This window comes from Anolis sagrei, chromosome 4 (genome assembly GCF_037176765.1).
Source record: "Anolis sagrei isolate rAnoSag1 chromosome 4, rAnoSag1.mat, whole genome shotgun sequence".
In the NCBI taxonomy this organism is placed as follows: domain Eukaryota; kingdom Metazoa; phylum Chordata; class Lepidosauria; order Squamata; family Dactyloidae; genus Anolis; species Anolis sagrei.
In genome coordinates, this window is record NC_090024.1 from 63,515,094 (window position 1) to 63,536,343 (window position 21,250).

Below are 21,250 nucleotides of genomic sequence, written 5' to 3' on the forward strand. Positions count from 1 at the left end.
AAACCTAAATAATGATACAGTGCATGTGCAGAAACAACTCCCCTGGCCCCGCTCCCTCCTGCATGAGGGACAGAGCTGGCCATACCAGCTTTGAGAGCCAAGTATGCATGCACAGGAAGGAAGAAGGGACAGAAAAGGGGAAGGAAGGAAAGTGGTTGAGAAGGAAGGAACCAGACTGAGGCCACAGCAAAGCGTGGCCGGGGGCAGCTAGTGTGATTATTAATTAGTAATTGATCTTAACTCTCCTTTTGAGACCCCTTCATTTCTCATTGGTTTAATTAGAAAATCACTAGGAAACTTTTGTTGCATTATAACTGTATTCTTTTCCCAGAGTGTATTGAAACAAACAGCTGGAAAATCAGCTTAATAATCCAAATAGGGAAGGAGCACATTGCTACTGAAAATTAGGCGCATGATTCTAAGGGTTAACTAAGGGTTAAACCCTATTTTCATAACGAAGTGTGTACTTAGCAGTTTATACTGTCATACATTAACAACTCCCACAATTTTTCTGTCAAGAATTGCACATAACTTATGTATTCTTCTTGACAGTGATTAGGAATGCAGAGCTAGATCCATCAAGACTGTTTCATCAAGATATCCTCATATACCATTTGAATACATAACATACCTTGCCGGTTACAAGTTCCAGACCAATAGCATCTACTTTTGCACTACTGATTCCAAGAAGAACTCCATTTGCAACAGTAGTGCGGAACTCAAATGTGATATTAACATCAGATCGTACTTTATAACCTTCCTTAACTGAAAAAGGAAACAAAAAGAAAAGCATTAAGAGAGGCATTTCAGTTTTTCAGAATAGGATGTTGTGGCGAATGAAACATCCACATCTGGAAAAGCCAAAATGATCAGATGAGGCTGCTAACTTTTTGATTTAAATATAGTAATATGAGAAGGCCAGTCCTACTACTTTTTGGTCTAACAAAGCAGATTATTGGAAGGGCATCTTCAATATTCTCTATTTCACAGATTCTCTAATATAGTAATGATTTCTTTTCATTACTAAAAATGAAAAAGAGAACGGCATTCCTGGAAGGTTGTGCAAGAGAACGGCATTCCTGGAAACTTGCTAGGAATTGGCAGCCGTCATCAGGGACGGCATCAGTCTAGGGAACATTACTTTTAATAGCAGTTCTTCTTGAACTCCCTTGCCTTTCGTAATGCTTCCTTATGGTAGGCCTATCCATCCCAGTTAGACACCGCCCCTCAACATGTGACAAGGCAGTGCCATATGGTGAAGTCCCATAACAAATAAACTGTCAGAAAAGTGACCCAGCCAATCATACTCCATCTACATGCACATGGTTTGGAAACAACTAGACCAAGGGTCTTAACCAGGGGTCCACAGTCTGCTTGGGGGTCCAATGAGAGATTCCAGGGGTCCATGTTCATGTGCATGTAGAAGAGTTTGGATTTTAAAAATTCAACATATTACCTTTATTTTTCTCTGACCTCTAACTGGAATCTAGCATTTTCTTCGCTTATGAATGTATAGAGTGTATAGAGTAAATTAATATTGATTTCATATCACATTACAGCTGTTGCATACCTCAAAAAAGTTTGAACATATATGCTGTGTTGTAAGGTATTGAGATTATAGGAAAATTTTAAACATAACTGAATAATACTAAAATTGCTGATATTGTGTGTCATAAAACTACCTGCCACTACATTCTGACAAGGGGTCCATGGTTTTTACTTGACTGGCAAAGAGGTACATGGAACAAAAAAGCTTAAGAACCTCTGAACTAGACAGATCATTAAAAAAAAACCAGGAAAAACAGATCTATAAAGTTTCATTAAATCACCACTAAAGTCAATGAAAACCATGAACACATTAGGTAAAAATATCAATATTTACATCAGCCATAATAGCCTAAGCCCTATTTAGGGAAAGGGGAGCAATCTGACCCCATCTACAAGGATTTCATATATTCCATAAAGTAATTAGTAACCACAAGTAATGGTTAGGAAGAAGTTCTCAGTGTACAAAACTGCCTCAGTGGCTTACCTCACAACAGAAAAAATAAACCCAGCTCCTTAACTTTAATCATTTTTACTTGCTTTTTCTATTCAAATGGAATTGATGAAACACATACATTTCTCGAATACAGAATAATTATACAAGGAACTCTTTATAGACTGCTTATACATAATCAGAAAATCCCTTCCGATCTTATTTCAGTTGTCTTTTAAAATATAATTAGTAAATTAGTTGATGTGAAGCTGGCAGAATGTCTCCCTTACCAAGAGCAAGAAAACCACTTCCATCAAAAAATGTTCCTTCCTGGGCTGCAGTGTAGCATTTGTTCACAGAAAAAATGGAAACTGGGCTATCTTTGTCCACTTGCTTATTATTAACAGTTATTCCACCAATGCAAGCAGGGATGCTGTGAGTAACCTGAAAATACAGTCAGTACCAGTGTTAGTAAAGCACATACACTGTCACATGTGTAGAACACTATTACAAACACTCACATATAGATACATCAGGCTTCTTGTTGTTTCAGAACTATAAAGCATTGAGGAAGTTATTGTTAATGGCAAAAAGAAAAAAGAACACTGTTGAGTCTATAAAAGAGACAATGAATCACAGTTGTTAAGACTTCCAAACTAGGACTACCCTGCTGTTTTAAAAAATGCACTGAAATAGTTTTAAAATAATTACTTGAAATATTGGTTTAAATAAAGAGATTTAATATATTTTAAATATATTTGGAACAAATGAAGTAAAAAAAACAAAAGCACAATTATCATGCTATTCATATAATCTACACTGAAAACAACCATGGGTCAATTTACATGGTTTATAGACAACACGGAATACTATTTTAAAATTAGCTCACATGCTGATTGTTCATGACAAGACAATTGTGTCATTCTCCACATGAGTTCAGTGTTTCTATGCATTGCAAATTGATCTCCTCTTACAAACTGGTGCCATTTGGACTGATCTGCTTGGTAGGTAAGATACTTAAAGTTCATTAAGAAAAACAAAAGACTTCTTACATTTCCAATATTCCTGGCTGAGTAATCGAAGGGTAGACCTCCTAAGTAGAGCTTCCCGTCAACATCCAGTGTGTTTCCATCTCCTGGAACATTCACAGCCACAGATTCATGCCCATCAACAACTATTAGACCTTTCTTTTTCATATACTCCGTCCTCACCTATAAGATGATATATGCCATTAATAAGACTCTTGGTGCATACAAAAGTCCATATTCAGGCAGACCAAAGTTACAAACAAGATAGGTTCTATAGGTTTGTTCATAAGTCGAATTTGTATGCAAGTTGGAACAGGTACATTTTTAAGTGTAACTCCACTAATATAATATAATATAACACAATATAATATAATAAAACACAATATAATATATATTATTTGGATAGCCTAGGGGAAGGATTAACACTCCTGTGGTGTTTGTTTTGCTGTCTGTGCCCCTGTTAAGAAGATTTCACCTCACTTTCTTTCCCCCATGATAACCCTTTCAGGAGTGAATTTCCCTTCTGAGAAGTAGAGTTCTCACACTTCCTGTTATGTCACTTTCTGTTATCTCACCCCTGTTTTTAACTGTAAGTCATTTGTAAGTCAGATGTTTGTAACTTGGGAATTGCCTGTACTGTGACTAGAAATGTGCCTCTCGGTGGTCTCATGTTGGAAGTCAATGTAGTCTTAATTTATTATACTTTCACAACATTGGATATCTAAATACAGAGGGCATTTGTTAAAAACAAAAAAGGCTTTTAAAGAAATTCTATAGGGAATGAATAAATAGAATTTAAATAGAAGAAGAAGAGAAAAGTCCAAGGGTGGCCCGAGATAAGGTTGAATGTGAACATTTGGGGCACCCACCGTATGCCATTTCCCATCATTGATGATTGTGCCATGAAAAGCTACTGCCCGTCCTTTTCCCAAATCAAATGAAAAATAAAGCTTCCCTCCATGTAGCTGAAGCGCAGCATAATCAATCTGCTTTTGATGAGCCATGTAGTATATGAGACCACTGGAAGCGAAGGTCCGGAGGTTCAACTGCACAGACAACCTAGAAAAGAGCAGGCAGAAATTATTTCAGCATGGAGACTCCTGGGATACTCAATTAGTCTCAAAGAAGTAAATACCTTGGACATACTACCAATGGCAATTTTTTTAGTTTGGTGACCTATAAAGAATAGAGGGGGAAGTCTGTGCTAGATCTGAAATCCTATTGCGAATGGAAGGACTGGCTTGAAGAGGGACATATCTGGATTCAAGCCACAAAAGTTTAATGAAATTGTTCTAAGAGGATCGATGTAGGAAGAATAAAACAGAAAAGAAAGTTGAGCAGAACAGAAATCTGAGGAAAATAACTTGTGATAGACAGGGGAATGGGGTTAAAAACAAAGCAGCAAAGTACCTAGAGAATATCTAAGGTTAAAATTGGTGCTAAAGGTTTTCTAACTGTGTTGACTGGAACATTTTTTTTAAAAAAAGCTAGTGGAAAAATCAATGGGATGGGTTCAAGGTTGAGATGTTTGCAGGTAGGAACTTTCCCCAGCCTTTCTCCTCCAGCTACTGCAAAATGCTACTCAAAAGATGAACTCTGCTGAAGGGCAGTTAAAGCGGAGGCATCTTTCTGCTAGGAGGAGACAAGAATGGTTGTTCCATGATCATGCTTTTTTATAGGTTCCTTTATAAGTCACCTTGGAGTTCAACACACACAAGCCCTGCACTAGGCACATAAAAACCTATCAGTTTCACTTTTTCCTGAACTTATTATGTTTGTTTAGAAAAATCTCACTTTTCTTCCATGAAATATATGAATTAATTTGCAAATATGGTGGGGGGAACTTACTTGAAAAATGAACCAATTAGAATTCTAACACATCATCTACACTGGTGAATTGTCACAGTTATTGACAGGTTAAGTCTTATACCCACCTGTTAGGTTGCTGTTGGGATGTGCCAAGGGAGGCAATAGTACAAAACAAAACCACAGGTATAATGGATTCAAAATAATAAATAATAATAAAAATGTATTTATACCCCGCCACCATCTCCCCGAGGGGACTCGGAGCGGCTTACATGCGGCCAAGCCCGACAACACATCAAAAAACAAAAAGCAATAAGCAAATAAAACAATACAATTAATATAAATCACATATAAACAATAACACGCAATGATTTAAAAACCTATGGCCGGGCCAAATGTAATAGTTTAAAATTTAAAAAGTAAATGCTGGTCATGAACAGAGGTAGGATGTATCTGGTAAGAGAGTTTTAAAAGAAATAAAGGGAGAGCAACCCAACGAGTAGTTAAAGTGCTTCTGAGGACATTTTGCTGGGAATTATTTCCTTATTCAGGGAAGGCACACTGGAAAAGCCATATTTTTGAAAAATGAGCACTTAAAACAATGGGTAAATTTGTTATTTTGAATGTATTCTACCTGAAATTCTTTCCACTTCAGCATTTCAGGGCATGTGCGTATGTGTGTTTATCTATCTATCTATTTATTTATTTATTTATTTATTTATTTCTATCTCTCTATCTATATTGAGAGAGAGAGAGAATGAGAATGTAGGCATTTATCTCTCCCATCCATCAACGGAACTGAACAGAAGTAATCTTTTGTGCCCTTTGCCATTATCTCCCAGTCTCAGTCGCCATTTCACAAAATTCAAACTATCATCTGTCATACATGTTTTCAAGGCAAGCAACATTGTACAAAACATTGCATATTTCATAAAAGCATCATAAATATACGCTGTTATGATACACCTACTTTTTTCTAACTGTAGAGTGATTGAAAAGTAGCACCAAGTGACTGTTTCTGGAAAGTCCAAACTGATACGCCCCGGAGACATAATTTAGTATTTCACCCTCTGCACATGGTTTCTGTTAATGAGAGAGTTCAAGTTAAAGGGCTTAATATCCATCACTGCATATGACAAAATATTCTGGCTAGATTTCAACAGATTGCTGACTATTCAAGGTACAAATTACAAATATGAAGCCGAATCGTAAGAATCCAAGCAGACATACCATAATGCTCCCTAGCAAAAATGAAAACTGAGTTTGTAAATTGTAAATTTATTCAGTGATTGAGATAGTTCTGCTTCTTAATAAGCATCAATCTCTATCATTCAGAATGAAATGGCAGAAAAACCTGGTGCAACTGTGAAATGAGTAAGCAGTTCATTCCCCTTTTCTCTTTGACTGTAAGGCCAAAACCAGAAATCCAACATTTTCCCCTCTTGATGAGCATAACCCTTCTATGATATTTATTATATTACAGCTATAGAAGCACTCTCCCATTCCAGAATACAAAAGAATGCTTCAGTAGTTTAATTTCAAGTAAAAATACTATTCAGAAACAGAAAATCTATGGCAGTGGTTCTCAACTTATGGGTCCCCAGGTGTTTTGGCCTACAACTCCCAGAAATCCCAGCTAGTTTACCAGTTGTTATGATTTTTGGGAGTTGAAGGCCAAAACATCTGGGGACCCACAGGTTGAAAACCACTGCTCTACGGACTAAGTGAAGCATTAACTCATATTATGTATCTGAAGACTTCATCTTTATCAGTGTCTAGGAACAATCATATTGATCCATGGATAAATCACCCCAGATTTTCTGGGTTGATTTTTTGACTAAAATACTTAGATTTATGCATGAGTATATAGTGTGTTTTTCCCCCTACTTTTCTGTATCTCAAATCTGCTGATGATTAATACTGTACAGAAAAGACAACACCAGAATATTTTGCTAACTTTCTTCAACAATACCACTATATGTACAAGTTTTTCCCTGCTGCTAAACAGAAACATTATTCTGATGGTGCAATAAAATTGTTGTCAGTTCTCTTCTTTCCAACATATCTCCCCATGACATCTGCCATCTCTTCAAGATGCATTTTGCCACAAGAATCAGTTGTCTGGATCTTTATTTACATTGATTTTATGTGCTTTCTAGTACTTTCTGTTTTATGGTGACCCTAATACAAACCTATCATGGGGTTTATTTGACAAAATTTGTTCAGAGCTGAGGCTAAGAGAGTGTGATTTTCCCAAAGCCACCCAGTCAAGCATGGATTCAAAGCCTCATTTCCCAGTATTCTACTTCACTTCTAAAACTATGTATTATATTACACTGGATCATTTACATACTTCTTTAATTTCAGCAAGAGGTTGTAGGGAAACTGGTAACATCTGCATTTCAGAAAGGATCTCAGGGTCTTCTGGATTGATGGCAGGTTTTGGCTTTTCCCAAAGGAAACAGCTACCCATATCAACACTTTCATACCTCAAAGCAGTTGTGAAATCCAGAAGCCTGGATTTTAAAGGAAAGAGACATGTCATTTTGTCGAAATGAAACACAAGACTGCATTCTTCACATTACAAATGCTGGAAACAACATTTATAGGCTGCCTGTATTTTCATCTACAAAATTCTCACATGTTTTTACATCAGTCAGACATTTCATATTTTTTTTCCACAATCTGACTTTGACCTCTACTCATAGATCTGAAAAAGTACATGTACTAATCAGAAACATTTTAAGGTTTGCAATATTGCATTAAAACCTTTAAGTTTCAGCTGGTCTAGAGATCAGTGGTCAGGTTACTAACTGTAGGGCCATAAAGGGAGTGAACAATTTCCATGTTGCGGAAGCTCCACTGGCTACTAGTTTGCTACCAGGCAAAATTTAAAATGCTGGTCGTTACATTTAAAGCCCTAAATGATTCGGGTCCAAACTATCGGACCACCCGCCTCCCCTCATATGAACCTGCCCAGTCACTACGTTCATCAAGCAAAGTCCTCCTCTCGATCCCACGCCCATCCTAAAACCAGCTTGTGGAGACTAGAGAGAGCACCTTTTCTGTAGTCACCCCCACGTATGGAACTTTCTTCCGAAGGAGATTAAAATGGACCCCACAAGCTCCTCTTTCAAGAAAGAATTAAAAATGCACCTATGCTCCCAGGCTTATGGAGAATCAAACATTTGAATATCTGGCTACCACACAATGAATGGCTTATTGGCAGGGCTTTGAAGACAGATATGGCTTTTAATGTATTGAACTGGGTTTTTAATCCTGTTTTTAAATGTTGTTGCAAATTGTGTCTCTTTGATTGCTATTATGTCTTAGTTATGATAAATGGTATTAATTGTTTGCTTTCAATGTATTATGTATTTGTATCTTTGTGTATTTGTGTGGCATCGAATGGCTGCCATCCATATTGTTAGCCACCCTGAGTCCCCAAGGGAAGATGGGACAGGATAAAAAATAAAGTTGACTTGACTAAATGACTTTGCTATAACTGAAGGTTATGGAGTATACAAAATCACAACCTATTTCAGGATGGGCTATATGCAGCCAATTGATTACTTTTGATTTTTATATAATAATTTTTCTCAACATCCTGATGTCCCCATTCCTTTTCCCTTTTTTCAACATAGGACAATAAAAAGACATCTATATCAGAGTAAGCAATATGCAGCTACTGGGCCATGTGTGGCCTCCAAGCTCCAAGCCCCAAGCCCCAAGCCCCAAGTCCCAAACTTGATGATCTTTAACAAAATAAAATTCTAGGTGATTTTTTTTGTTCCACTCCGCCACAGATCAAAACACACAAGCTTTGCTCTCCCAAACACAAAATATATCTTAAAACCTGTTGAAATCCCTCAAAATTAGCTGAAACTTGAATCAAAACTAGAAGTGTAATCACTCAGCTGCTGTTTCAATTTTGGCAAATTTATGAGGGATACTGATACGTTTTTAAGGCAAACGAAGGAAAATCACTGCATTCTGTAGGGGTTTTGAGCTGGGGGAAGTGATAATTGCCAAGATAAGTGGTTTTTTAAAAATATTTAGGAATCTAGAGACTTTGGTGAACCAATATAGTCCACTGGGAGGGGCATATATGTGAAAACCAGTCCCCATCCCTCCATGTTTGCCTATCCCTGTCCTACAAGAAGACATGTTTTGCACAGGACTTAAATGGTCTATTTGCCTGCTACAAAATATGGGTGCTTAAGTATGAAAGAGTAATTTGTATGTATTACTGAATGAAAGGGTATTAATACTCATGGTAACTAACTTACTCCATGTTAAATATCAGATTAGTTATACAGCCATAGAAAGAGCTGGTCGTCTTTAGCCCTAAAATGCCTTCTCCTGCAGGAATTCCACCAATGAAAAGGTGAGATATATTCATTGGTCTAGCTTCTGCCAGTGGCCCAAGTCTGATTTCTGCAGGGCTATTCTCATCCACTTGGACCATTATCATCCTGGAAGGAACAAAACAAAGAGAAATTGGTTAAGTGTTTAGCTACTACAGATTCTAATTCTCTAATGATGGTACTTGGTTGCTGTCAAAGAATGGAAAATATTGCACTTCTTTTAATGCCTTTGCTTTAATACTCCTAATTCCCATTAGTGTGTTTGGTCTAGCCTTTTATCTGCTTCAACTCTCTCCCTCAAGACCACAAATGTAGATTTGTCATTCTATCTTCAGTTTTCTTTCCCTGTGTGATCTCTTTGTCTGTCTGTCTGTCTAATGAAGAAACCACTGGTCTTCAAGTTAGTATGACACAATCTGCACCTTTTGGTTCTCCTAACAAAGTGCCACCACAATGTGCATTTCAGATTTTGCAATGGAAGAAAGATTCAGTAATTTCCATGCTCCACCTTAAATTGCTCAAAATTAAACATGATTCAGGGTGGTGGTTGTTCGCCTTATTCTGGTGGTGATATAGAATTATTTAATATCTTTATAATTATTTTCTAGAGCTAATCCTACTGTAGGTTGATTGGTATGTTTTTAAGTCTAATAAATAAAATAGCTAATTATGTAATTATATTTTGCATCAATAGTTGCTAGGATTCCCTCTGGCGGCCAAGCATTTGCAGATTTCATGCACAGCTTAATCAGTGCTTGTGCAGGATGCAATTACCATATAAATAGGAACTCCTCCATTAATAACAGAAAATACAACTGTGATTATTGTACTGAAATAAACTAAGCTCAGTCAGTTCTTTAGGGAACAAGATAAACTGACAACAGGCTATAATTAAACAAATGCTCCAGCATGTACCTCTTATTCCGAGTCAGAATGACAGAATGTTCTTGCCCATCACTGTAAGTTCCATTATCAGGTTGAACCAAGACCTTTCTGGTACTTGCTCTGTCGCCAGCATTAACATGCACCGCCAAATGACCATTGACCAGCATAATGGAGAAAAATGGCTGAGAATAATTCAGAAGAGGATCACATTAATAAGGTTTTATTAAAGGTCTGTAGGCCTGGCAAGAAGGGAAGGAGACAGAAAACAACTTTTCTTTGGGCTCTCCTGTGTCCCCACATCTATTTTTCTGAAATGGCCCAATGGGGGAAAAGCATACAAAATATTTTCTTTTTTTGGAATGAGTGAAATGCATCATATAATATTCTTTCAAAATGTATAGCACAAACATTTTTAATCCAAGACCATTCACATTCATGAGATCCATGATGAAAAACCTGTAGTCCTCCTGATGTTTTGGACTTCAGATCCCAGAATTCCTTGTTGGCTAGGGCTTCTGGGAACTGGAGTCTGAAACATCAGGAGGGCCACAAGTTTGACACCTGTGCATTAGATAACGCCACTGCAGTTGGGAAATACATTGGCATCCAGAGATGTATGGCCTGGACCATTTGCTATCGTGTTGCTCATACAAAAGGAAGGTAACATTTTGAAGTGAGACCTGTTGAAATCATATTTTTGATGTTGAAAATGCATAATATTGCATAATAAAGCATTATGTGAATAGTAAATAAGAAATAAGGTCTACTACACAGCAGACATTATTCTGTAAGCTTCATAAATATGTCAAGTGTATAAAATTTACAAAATTATATCTTGCAGAAAAAAGGCAAATCGATTTTGGTTTGACAACAAACATAATTATGTGCTTAAAAAGAGATTTTGCTTTGCTGTACACTCCTTGATTTTATTTATTTTTGCTGTGCTGTCCATGTGGGAATATCTCTCCGCCTGTCCTTCTCTTTCTTTCTGGAAACAGACAGCAAATCCTCCCACTAAAAGCCCTCCTCCGCTGTGATTGGGCGGCCTCTCAGCCGGTCTCTCAGCTAAGGGGAGGGCTATTTCTGAGACTCCAAATGGGGAGGGGAAAGCAGGTGTGCTCAGCGCATGGCAGCATAGTATGCATCTGCAGGTGAAGGAGAGCGTGTGAGGCTGAAAGGAGGCTCACGCAAACTAATCCCTTCAAGGCATGGGGCTTCTGTGTGCAAAGTTTGTCCCAATTCTATCACTGGTGGGGTTCAGAATGCTCTTAGATTGTAGGTGAACTATAAATCCCAGTAACTACATCTCCCAAAAGTTGAGCTCTATTTTCCCCAAACTCCACTAGTTTTCACATCTGGGCATATTGAGTATATGTGCCAAATTTGGTCCAGATCTATCATTGTTTGAGTCCACAGTGCTCTCTGGATGTGGGTGAACTACAACTCCAAAATTCAAGGTCACTGCCCACCAAACCCTTCCAGTATTTTCTGTTGGTCACGGGAGTTCTGTGTGCCAAGTTTGGTTCAATTCCATCATTCGTGGAATTCAGAATACTCTTTGATTGCAGAGGAACTATACCTCCCAGCAACTACAACTCCCAGCAACTACAATTCTGGAATTCAGAATACTCTTTGATTGCAGAGGAACTATACCTCCCAGCAACTACAACTCCCCAATGACAAAATCACACACACACACACCCCACTCCACCAGTATTCAAATGAGGGTGTATCAGGTATTTGTGCCAAATTTGGTCCAGTGAATGAAAATATATCCTGATACCAGATATTTACATTACAATTCCTAACGGTAGCAAAATTACAGTTATGAAATGGCAACAAAAATAACTTTATGGTTGAGGGTCACCACAAAATGATGAACTCTGTTAAGGGGTTGAGAAACACTGAACTAAGGTATCTGAAAACAGAAGTAGAGAAAATCAATTTGAAAGTGACAGGTTGCTTACCAGGTGGGCTTGCCTACGCCTCCGCTTTTCTGCCCCTTTGCTGAACCCCACAAGGATGATGCCACTTTTATTTTTAGTAACAAAGGTAGCCATAAGTTGTGAGTCTGGTGAAAGAGGCTTAGGAGACAACTCAATGTAACCACTATTTAAGATACTGGCACTGTATATGGGCTAGTTTGCAAAAGAAAAGAAACAATAAGTAAATTAGATCAAACAATGAGACAAAACAACACAAGAGTTCATTATTTGCCATCTGATCAACTATTATAGTGTTATCACACATTGTTTTCAGTTGCAACAAAACCTCTTAGAGTTTCAGTCTACTCTATGACCTATCAGTATGTCTTACCTCCAGAACACAGCCTTTCCTCACACCATATGAGTTTTTAAGCAAGTCAAAGGTAGAACGAGATATTTCCAAATTCTTAATACATCCCACATATGTTCTGCTGCTAAGTCCTTTTCTGAAAGAAAGATTACTTTCGTTGAAAGAAAATCTATTACTTGAGAACAAATGCATAATACATACTGAATTGTGATTACAAAATATTAAGGATACTATGACAACCAATACACCGAAATGTTTTGTTGGTGCATTCACAATTAAGATTTGAATCCTGTCCACAAAGGAAACATAGCACAGCATATAAATCTATTAACAGAACAACATTTCTGTCGCTTTACTGTGAAATTTTCTTTTGTTTGGTTGAAATGTGATGTTGTTGTTTACTGCTTGTTAGATTGTTCATAACGAATATTCACACTTTTAAATAGAACAAAAGAAAATGTTTTCTTCTTGTGAACTCACCTTAGTGCCCTTGAACGTGGCAGCCCCCCAATGTAAATAGGATCCCTATCAGATCGGTTCAGGTCAGAGGCTGTGCCAGGAGATTCTCCTTGCTTGGTTTCTTTAGAACTGAGATTATAAGCATCCATGACTGCCAAAATCCCTGAAAGGAATTAAATCAGAGATCTGTGAAAGGAGCATCTAAGAGCTTGTTACACCACATTTATTTTCATTCAAACATTACAGAAAAAAATGTTGCAGCAATAAGGTATCAGTTTGCTGTTCATTGAAAACAGCCTGTTACCACTAAAGTTCTAGACATTTTATTAAAGTAATCTAATTCTTGTATAAAGCCCCTTCTCAATGAAGTAGAAATAGGAAACATATGGTCTACATGCTATTTTGGGCACTATTTCTAGAGGAGGTAATAAGAATTTCAGTGTTCCATCTATTTCTCATTTTTAAGGTTGTAAACCAGCTTGAATTTGTTATAATTACAAAAGTATATGTTAAGTTTTCTGATTTAACAGATACACACTCTAAAAACCTATTTGAAAAATCTAAAAGATGTTTAAATGTGTTCTATACATAGTAAATTGGACAGAACACATATCAGAATATTTGGTAACTTCTGCACTTAAGTTCTAATTGAAAAGCAAAGATGAAGCAGGTTCTCAGGAGTGCTCAAGTTTATTAAAACCCAGCATGTACCAGAAGTACATTTCTCCACTTCTTTAGGGACATTCTGAAGTTCAAGACATGCATTATATTAAAAACACAGGGGGTAGCTTTTTCTCTGTTTTAGTTTGACACTATAACATGGAGACTGATATTTACTGGGACCTCTGCACTTGAGGTTTAAGTACTCCTTTCACCTTTCCAAAATTACCCCCAGCCTTTTACTTCTATGATAATTAGAGAAAAAAATCCAAATCCTTTACCAGTTCCAACTGAGTTTTGATTTTCTTTAATGGCAATATATAGGTGGGTTATTGATATTGTTATTTTTTTCTATTATGCTCCTAACTCAAATTGGAGTTCTAAAAATTAACTTTAGTAGCTTTACATTTACTAAATATTTACTTTAGGAGCTGAAAAACAAGCAAGGAGCTGAAGAAAGATGTAGTTTAAACTACAACAAAATCCCTTATTTATAAAATTCTAAAGCTTTATTTCTTTCTATTAGGATTTAACTGCAAATGGGAGCATGTATTATCCCTCCTCTTAACTGAATGAAACAAATATTGTCTAACTTTTCCTAATTATCTATGCATTCCTACTAGATCATTCAGCCCGAGGGCTGGGAAGAGCGGTATACAAATATAGTAAATAAATAAATAATACTACATATAGTAAATAAATAAATAATACTACATTTTTTCATGGGTAAGAACAGAATGGTAGAGAGGTAAACTTATTGTGACTCTTGAAATGATAAGAGAACCCTTATCAGAAAAGTTTGGTCTAACCTAAGTAATGTGATCTTGCTCTATGCAACAGAAGATAACACCAAGAGCTATGATATCCTTCTGGTTGAAGTGGTTACTATTAGAAATGGCAGGTTCATTGACAGGAAATATAGTGAAAACTTACAAAGTTTTTTGAATTGATTATCTGAAGTGCATTCAAAATTATGGATTTTTGGATCCTCAGATGGAAAATTGTGAGTCAGTACTTTGAGTTGGGGAACACTAGAAAACCTTGATGCAACTGATCTGATTAATTTAGTATATGTAGAACTAGAATCAGTGATATCTATAGAATTGTTGAAATCCAAATTTGTATTGCCTAAAATGGAGAATACCTTTTGCCCACTCTTATTTCACTTTCTCCAGTATTTTGGAATGTAGTGCACTGGTGTAAAAAGATAAAGATTCATGTTTTGCCATTGTAACAACAGAGCCTTATGATTCTGTTTCCATAGATATCTCCTCTATGGGGAAAAAACCCTGAAGCGTCCTGCTGGACTGGGTTGCAAACATGTTCATTTATAAAGGACCTAGTTAGTGCTCTATTTCATTGAATGCATCTTGATTCAGATTCATCTGGGTACACTATAACCCTGTCCAGATAGTCAACTTTGGTATTTTAGACACCTTTCAAGTCAGGAGCTGAAATGAACTGAACTGAATTTCCATCAAATCTTAAAATACTGCCTCTTGGTACAGTAAGAGACCAAAACTCCTGTTCAACCAGATAATCACGTTAGTTGTTGGCCATCTAAAAGTGGACATACTTGTATAAATCCGATTCTTAAAAGATCAGAGTTAAATAAACTGATAAAAATAAAAGAAATGTGTACTGCTTCTGGTCTTCAGTGGTGATCATACATTAAATGGCATCCTTCCCCATGTGCACACACTTGCACCCATAAAAATGGTCATAGTGGGGGAAAATTGAAGGAAAAAGGAAGAAGGGCAGACCAAGGGCAAGATAGATGGATGTTATCCTTGAAGTGACTGGCTTGACCTTGAAGAAGCTGGGGGTGGTGAACAAATAAACAAGGAAAAAATATAGCTCCTTTTTTATCATACTTGGCCACAATAAAAGCAGGAGTTGAAAAACTGAAGGGAAAGTGAAATAAGACATTAAGAAAGCTGCAGTTATAGGATATGACTCTTTCCCCATATCTGGTGTGTAAGAGATTTGGCACTGTTTGCAGTTAATCTCTCCAATGTATTTTTTTCTTTTGAGGAGCTAAGTTGGGGTGCTTAATCAATTGATTTTAACTCAAATTCAGTGGGGTTTTAAAATGCTTAGGATATCCCTATACCTGGGTTTTAAAAACACTTCTTCTTTAATCCCTTTTCCACATTTTTACCTTCTTTTTTGTTTCGACTGAAAGAAATTTTATACCACGTTCCATTATTGTAGCGACTTTCTGTTTTAAGTGTAAGAGGACCTGAACCAAGATCAACCATTAATTTCACTTTTCCATCAACAAGTTCCAGAGACAAGAAATCCTTCTGCAGAAGAAGAAGCAAAGAAAAAAATTAAAAGGGTGTCATTTGTGCAGGGTATTGTAAGTTTTATTCAAAAATGTGTTTCTCTCACACACATACATATATATTACACACAAACATGCACACATACCTGTTTATGTACACACATACAATGTTTACATAATGCCATGAATTTATATATATTCATAAAGGTATGTTTGAATAATTTAATGCTTTTATCGAATTGTTTTTCAACTTTTGTTTTCATGTATTTTGTGAGATAGCTTTCAGACCCTTTTGGGAGAGAAAGGCAGGATATACATTAAATATATGAATGAAACTAACATCTCCTTTCAATTTCAGTTATTGGTCTGTTGTTCTGATATTTGTCTTTTTATTTATTAGTTTATTTATTTTGAACATTTTTACCCCACCCTTCTCAATCCCTAAGGGGACTCAGGGCGGCTCCCAATTGGCAACAATTTGATGCCGCATCATAAAATACAAAACAGCAATTATAACAGTTAAAAACATAAAGATTAAGACATAAAGATTAAAACAGTACACTTAACAGGCCATTGAACTGTTACCAATCTGGTGGCTATTTGTCTAGCCATATACTATTGAGTACTCTGTTTAACTTATCCAAATCTACTTCCAAGCATTTATTAAGAAATAAGAATTGGAAACCCTCTACCTTCACTAGCCAGCACTATATAAGCATTTAAACAGCATTTTATGGCAAATAATCAAATGATATCTCCACAGGTTCAAGCTACTTCACGACATTAAAAATGAGAAATAAAACGTAATGAATGAATGTCAGGGGAAACGAATAAACATCACACATCTAAATCCTTTTCTTATCCACCTAAAATTAATCCTATATGATCTAAGGAACTAAGTAGTCCTAATAATGTACTTACTGTGCCATTAGAAGCCAGATATACTAAGAGCCCATTGGGTGAAAAGGTGCTGAAAAATAGAATTATTTGGGTCACAGTGGAACGAAGTGATTTCTCTACAACTGAATATCCACTGCCATCAAAATGGAATGAAATATCTTCATCCTGTGGACTGGGAAAACAAAAGGAGTGTAAGCTTTCAAAGGTTCTCTGGCACCAACTGGTTACTTTTCAAGAAAGGCAAATCCTATCCACAGACACTGGCATACTCACAGTACTCACAGTAATTCAAAGTGCTGGCTTTAGCCTATAAAGCCCTAAACGGTTCTGGCCTTACTTACCTCTCCGAACGCATTTCCTCCTATGAACCGACTAGGACACTAAGATAATCTGGGGAGGCCCTGCTCTCGGTCCCGCCTGCATCACAGGCGCACTTGGTGGGGATGAGAGATAGGGCCTTCTCAGTGGTGGCCCCTCGGCTGTGGAACGCCCTGCCTGCAGATATCAGATTGGCCCCCCTCCCTGCTGGCGTTTCGGAGGAAAGTGAAGACCTGGCTATTCGAACAAGCATTTGATTAAACAGTGTAATTGAACATAGGAATACGGAATAATGGATGACGAGACTGGATTCTGATTTTACTGTTGAGGCGCTAATGATTGTTATACTGATGTTAATGACTTATGTGATAATGCTTTTTAATTGCCCTATACTTGTTTTGTGATATTTTGTACTGATGTTGTTCACCGCTTTGAGTCGCCTGAGGGCTGAGAAAAGTGGTATAGAAACAAAGTAAATAAATAAATGAATAATAAGGCCAGGACACATACAGTTTATGATTTCCCTAAAGTTTGTATTTTAAAACCGAACTACACAAAAGTGTCATCCATGCCCAGATGTTTCTAAGATAGCCCTGTGCCTCCCTCTGCTGGTTACAAATGAGACTCAACAAACAGGAATTTCCAAAATCAAGACTATTTATTCTCACACAGGATGCTTGAGATATATAGCCATTTACAATTATGAAAATATGTATGTATGTATGAATGAATGAATTTATACACACATACATACACACACACACACACACTTAATAAAATATTTATATCTGGTACTATTTTAAGTGAAATAATAGAAGAAATCAAACATTTATATAAGTGTGACATTAATATCTGGTACACTTATATACAAGCTGGATTATACAGCAATATAGGCTCATATAATGTGTTTCAATGCAGTTAATCTGTATTCTGAAACTGGATTATATAGCAGTATAGCTCCAGCCTAAGAAAGTTTAGTCTCCTTTCCCTGTTGTCCTTCTACTACCAAGAAAAGACCTTCATACTCAGGTAGTGTTTTGGCAAGAAATGGCTGCTGAGAAAGGGGCTTTTAAAGGTCTGGCACAGTATTTATGGAGATGCTTTCAAACCACGTTTATTTGGATTATGTTTTACAGTTTGTTTAACTGTATTTTATTATTACACTTTCTTGTACTTTTACTTGGACTTGTTAATCATTTTATGAGCTATTCTGAATCCCAGTTTGGGGACAATTTTATTTATAAAAGAATACATTACATATAACTAGCTGCAACAACAACTTCAATTTCTTACCTTCCATAGCATCCACGGCATTTGCCTTCCCTTTCCATATAATTCCAGAGTCCAACAGTTTTGCCGTTCAAAGCTGCCTCTCCCATGCATCCCTTAAAATGTGTCACTTTAACAGCAGGTGATTTCTGTTACAGAACATACATGTTCCATGAATAAAATAAATGTCAAACAACTTGCAGCAGAGGAAGATAATGTGTAGCCCTGGAGCCACTGGAAGTTCTACAAGGCTGTTTTTGTAACCCTCAATCCTTAATACTCCCAACAATGACCTTTCTGTAGCCCATCAAAATGTGAACTGACTCATTTGGAAGTTCCAGAAGTTAGAATTACGCTTTTAAATAGGTAGCAGGATTCCTCTACATTATTAAACATTTAAAAAAACCTATATTTTCAAAACCAGAAATGGACTTCAGCCCATTTTTGGATTTCTATTTTCTCAAATACTATTCAAAGACACAAGTCATGTTAGTCTGGAATTTCAGTATGCAAAGAGATTTTATGGCACTTTACAGGCTGAGAGAACAAAAGGTCTGATGTGAGTTTTCTGGGCTGTATGGCTATGTTCCAGAAGCATCTTCTCCTGCTGTTTCACCCACATCTATGGCAGTCATCCTCAGAGGTTGTGAGGTCACAGATGTGGGTGAAACATCAGGAGAGAATGCTTCTGGAACATGGCCATACAGACCAGAAAACTCACAGCAACCCAGTGATTCCAGTCATGAAAGCCTTCAACAACACATTGAGAGAACAAAGTTTATAGCATAAGCGTTCATAGACAAAGCCGGATGAAGTAGACTTGACCTACAAAAATACATGTTACCAACTTCATCTTCTCAGTTAGTCTCTAAGTTGCTACACAATCCCTTTGCCTACTCAAGCCAGATAATAATAAAAAAATTAATGAGGAACTTTTTAAAAATGTGAATTCCTGCACATGAAGTTAATAATAAGGAAAAATACACAACATGTACAATCAAACTGAGGGGCATCAAGACTGTGCAGAAACCCTATTATGATAACAGAATGCAAGATATGTTGGTATGTTTGGTGTGAATAATTTCCTTACTCACAGTTAAGATATCTGAGCCCAATCATAACAACTTCCACACAGTGTTAAACATCATTCTTTCCATCTTTGGATGCATGATAACTCTGCCTCATTCATTCACAACAACAAAAGAAACCTACATGGAAACTATTACTGTCAACTACAATATGGTTACTATTTTTTTCACCTTGACTTGTCCTCCAAGTCCACCAATAAACATGAGGGTTGACTGGTCTACATCCAATATGGTGGCTGTTCCAGGAGAGGTAGCACTTCTCACAGAAGGCTTCTGGAGAGAATTTGTTTCCTCTACAGTTAAGGTGCCAGTTTTTCCAAACCTAATTATGAGGGGGAAAATAATGAAAATTGTTATGTATACTCAGTTACCAGAGTGTGCTAAATAGTGAGAGATAAAGGAAGAGTTGTGAAGTGTTCTGAGATTAACATTGGCTATTAAGTAGTATATATATGGTTGACAATGATTCTCAAACACTAATTCTCCAAGTGTTTTAGACTTCAACTCCCCAGATGGTCAAGTATTCTGGGAGGTGAAATCCAAAAAAACCCGGAAGACTAACATTTGGAAAATTCTGACTTGGATGACATATACTTTACCTTTATATATATTGTCCTTTAAGCAGTAATTACATGCTAATGACAGAAAATTTGATGTTTTCCTAAAATAAACAAACCACACTTGTCATATGCTGCTAACATCTTACCTTGTAGCATGTATCTTGTGCCATTTGTTGTTATTTATGGGAAAGTCAGGATATTCCAGTCTTGTAGATCCAGAACCCATGTCCCACAAGAAAGCTACTTTGCCACGCCGCATCTCCACAGCCATGAAATCAGTCTAAGAAGAAAATAGTCAGGTCACTAATATACCAGTAGTATCAACATAACTAAGACTGATATAAGTAGAACTATAAAAATATAGTCATTATCAATACTAGTCAAATCTAGAAGAGTCCTGGGCCCTTTTCATACTAAACAATCACGGTACTCTGATTCTATTCTGACTTCTGCAACAACATCCTATGGAATCATGTCTTTTTTAGATTGGGAAAACTCCAAATTGCCAATAGCAGGTTTCCATAGGATGGCACCACAACAGTTAAAGTGGAGTCATGGCACTGTAACTGATCAAACCCCACAATAAGCAGTTTCACAAAAACAATCTACCACAAAAATATTGATATGACTGCTCTATTTTCAAGTAGTTTCATTAGTATATGTACCAAATTTGGAAAACTAAATGAAAGAAAAAGGGCCAGTTTGATTTTTAAAAGGCTGGTGTTAACACGCATGAATACAGAGTGAAGTAATGCTAAGTGGAACAAATTTCCACACAATTAAAAAAGAATAAAAAGAATTTATAGGACCATTAAAAGTAATATCTGAAAATGAAGCATTCCGGAAATATAAAACTAATAGTGCATTTGCAAAATATGCTGACAATACAAAATTATCAAAGCTTCATTATCTGAAGGATTATTTAAGGGATACAGCTTGCTCGCCTAAGCAGTAAAAGCAACTTAGTTAGAGAACAAATTATTCTTGTAAAAATGAAAACTATAAGACAACAATGCAAATTACTTGTAAGTACTAACATTATATTACTGGCAAAAAGATCAGCATCTGATTTCCCTGCAGCTGTAGGGAAAAGAATGGAAAGAACAATCCAGGCTCAGCTGAGGAATGAGCTGGATTCTACGCCAAATGCAGTATCCAAACCTTTTTTTTCCAAATGTATAGTTGCCACTGAGCTTATAGAGATTTCCCTTGTTTACAATTGTCTACCTATTCGTTTCAATGGAAGTAGCAGATTTGCCCGAATGTGTCATATCAGCATCAAAGCTTTTCCCACCATTGAAAGCAACTGGCATCCTTGGTGCATAAAGCATCATCAGTGCCTGGATGATA

At 36.7% G+C, this 21,250-nt stretch overlaps 1 protein-coding gene across 1 annotated transcript in view; it reads right to left on the reverse strand.

Annotated features, from left to right (window-relative positions):
• Positions 1-21,250, reverse strand: part of LAMA1 (laminin subunit alpha 1) — a 115,865-nt gene that overhangs the window by 3,560 nt on the left and 91,055 nt on the right. Inside the window, exons 46-61 of the mRNA XM_060775074.2 lie at positions 20,047-20,180; positions 19,512-19,662; positions 18,277-18,401; positions 16,687-16,837; positions 15,640-15,784; positions 12,840-12,981; positions 12,381-12,495; positions 12,032-12,202; positions 10,095-10,246; positions 9,102-9,287; positions 7,166-7,328; positions 5,783-5,895; positions 3,876-4,065; positions 3,031-3,189; positions 2,269-2,422; positions 632-765 (exon numbers count right to left, since the gene is read on the reverse strand). Of these exons, the coding sequence (XP_060631057.2) occupies positions 632-765; positions 2,269-2,422; positions 3,031-3,189; positions 3,876-4,065; positions 5,783-5,895; positions 7,166-7,328; positions 9,102-9,287; positions 10,095-10,246; positions 12,032-12,202; positions 12,381-12,495; positions 12,840-12,981; positions 15,640-15,784; positions 16,687-16,837; positions 18,277-18,401; positions 19,512-19,662; positions 20,047-20,180 (2,385 nt within the window). The remainder of the gene's footprint in view (positions 1-631; positions 766-2,268; positions 2,423-3,030; positions 3,190-3,875; positions 4,066-5,782; positions 5,896-7,165; positions 7,329-9,101; positions 9,288-10,094; positions 10,247-12,031; positions 12,203-12,380; positions 12,496-12,839; positions 12,982-15,639; positions 15,785-16,686; positions 16,838-18,276; positions 18,402-19,511; positions 19,663-20,046; positions 20,181-21,250) is intronic.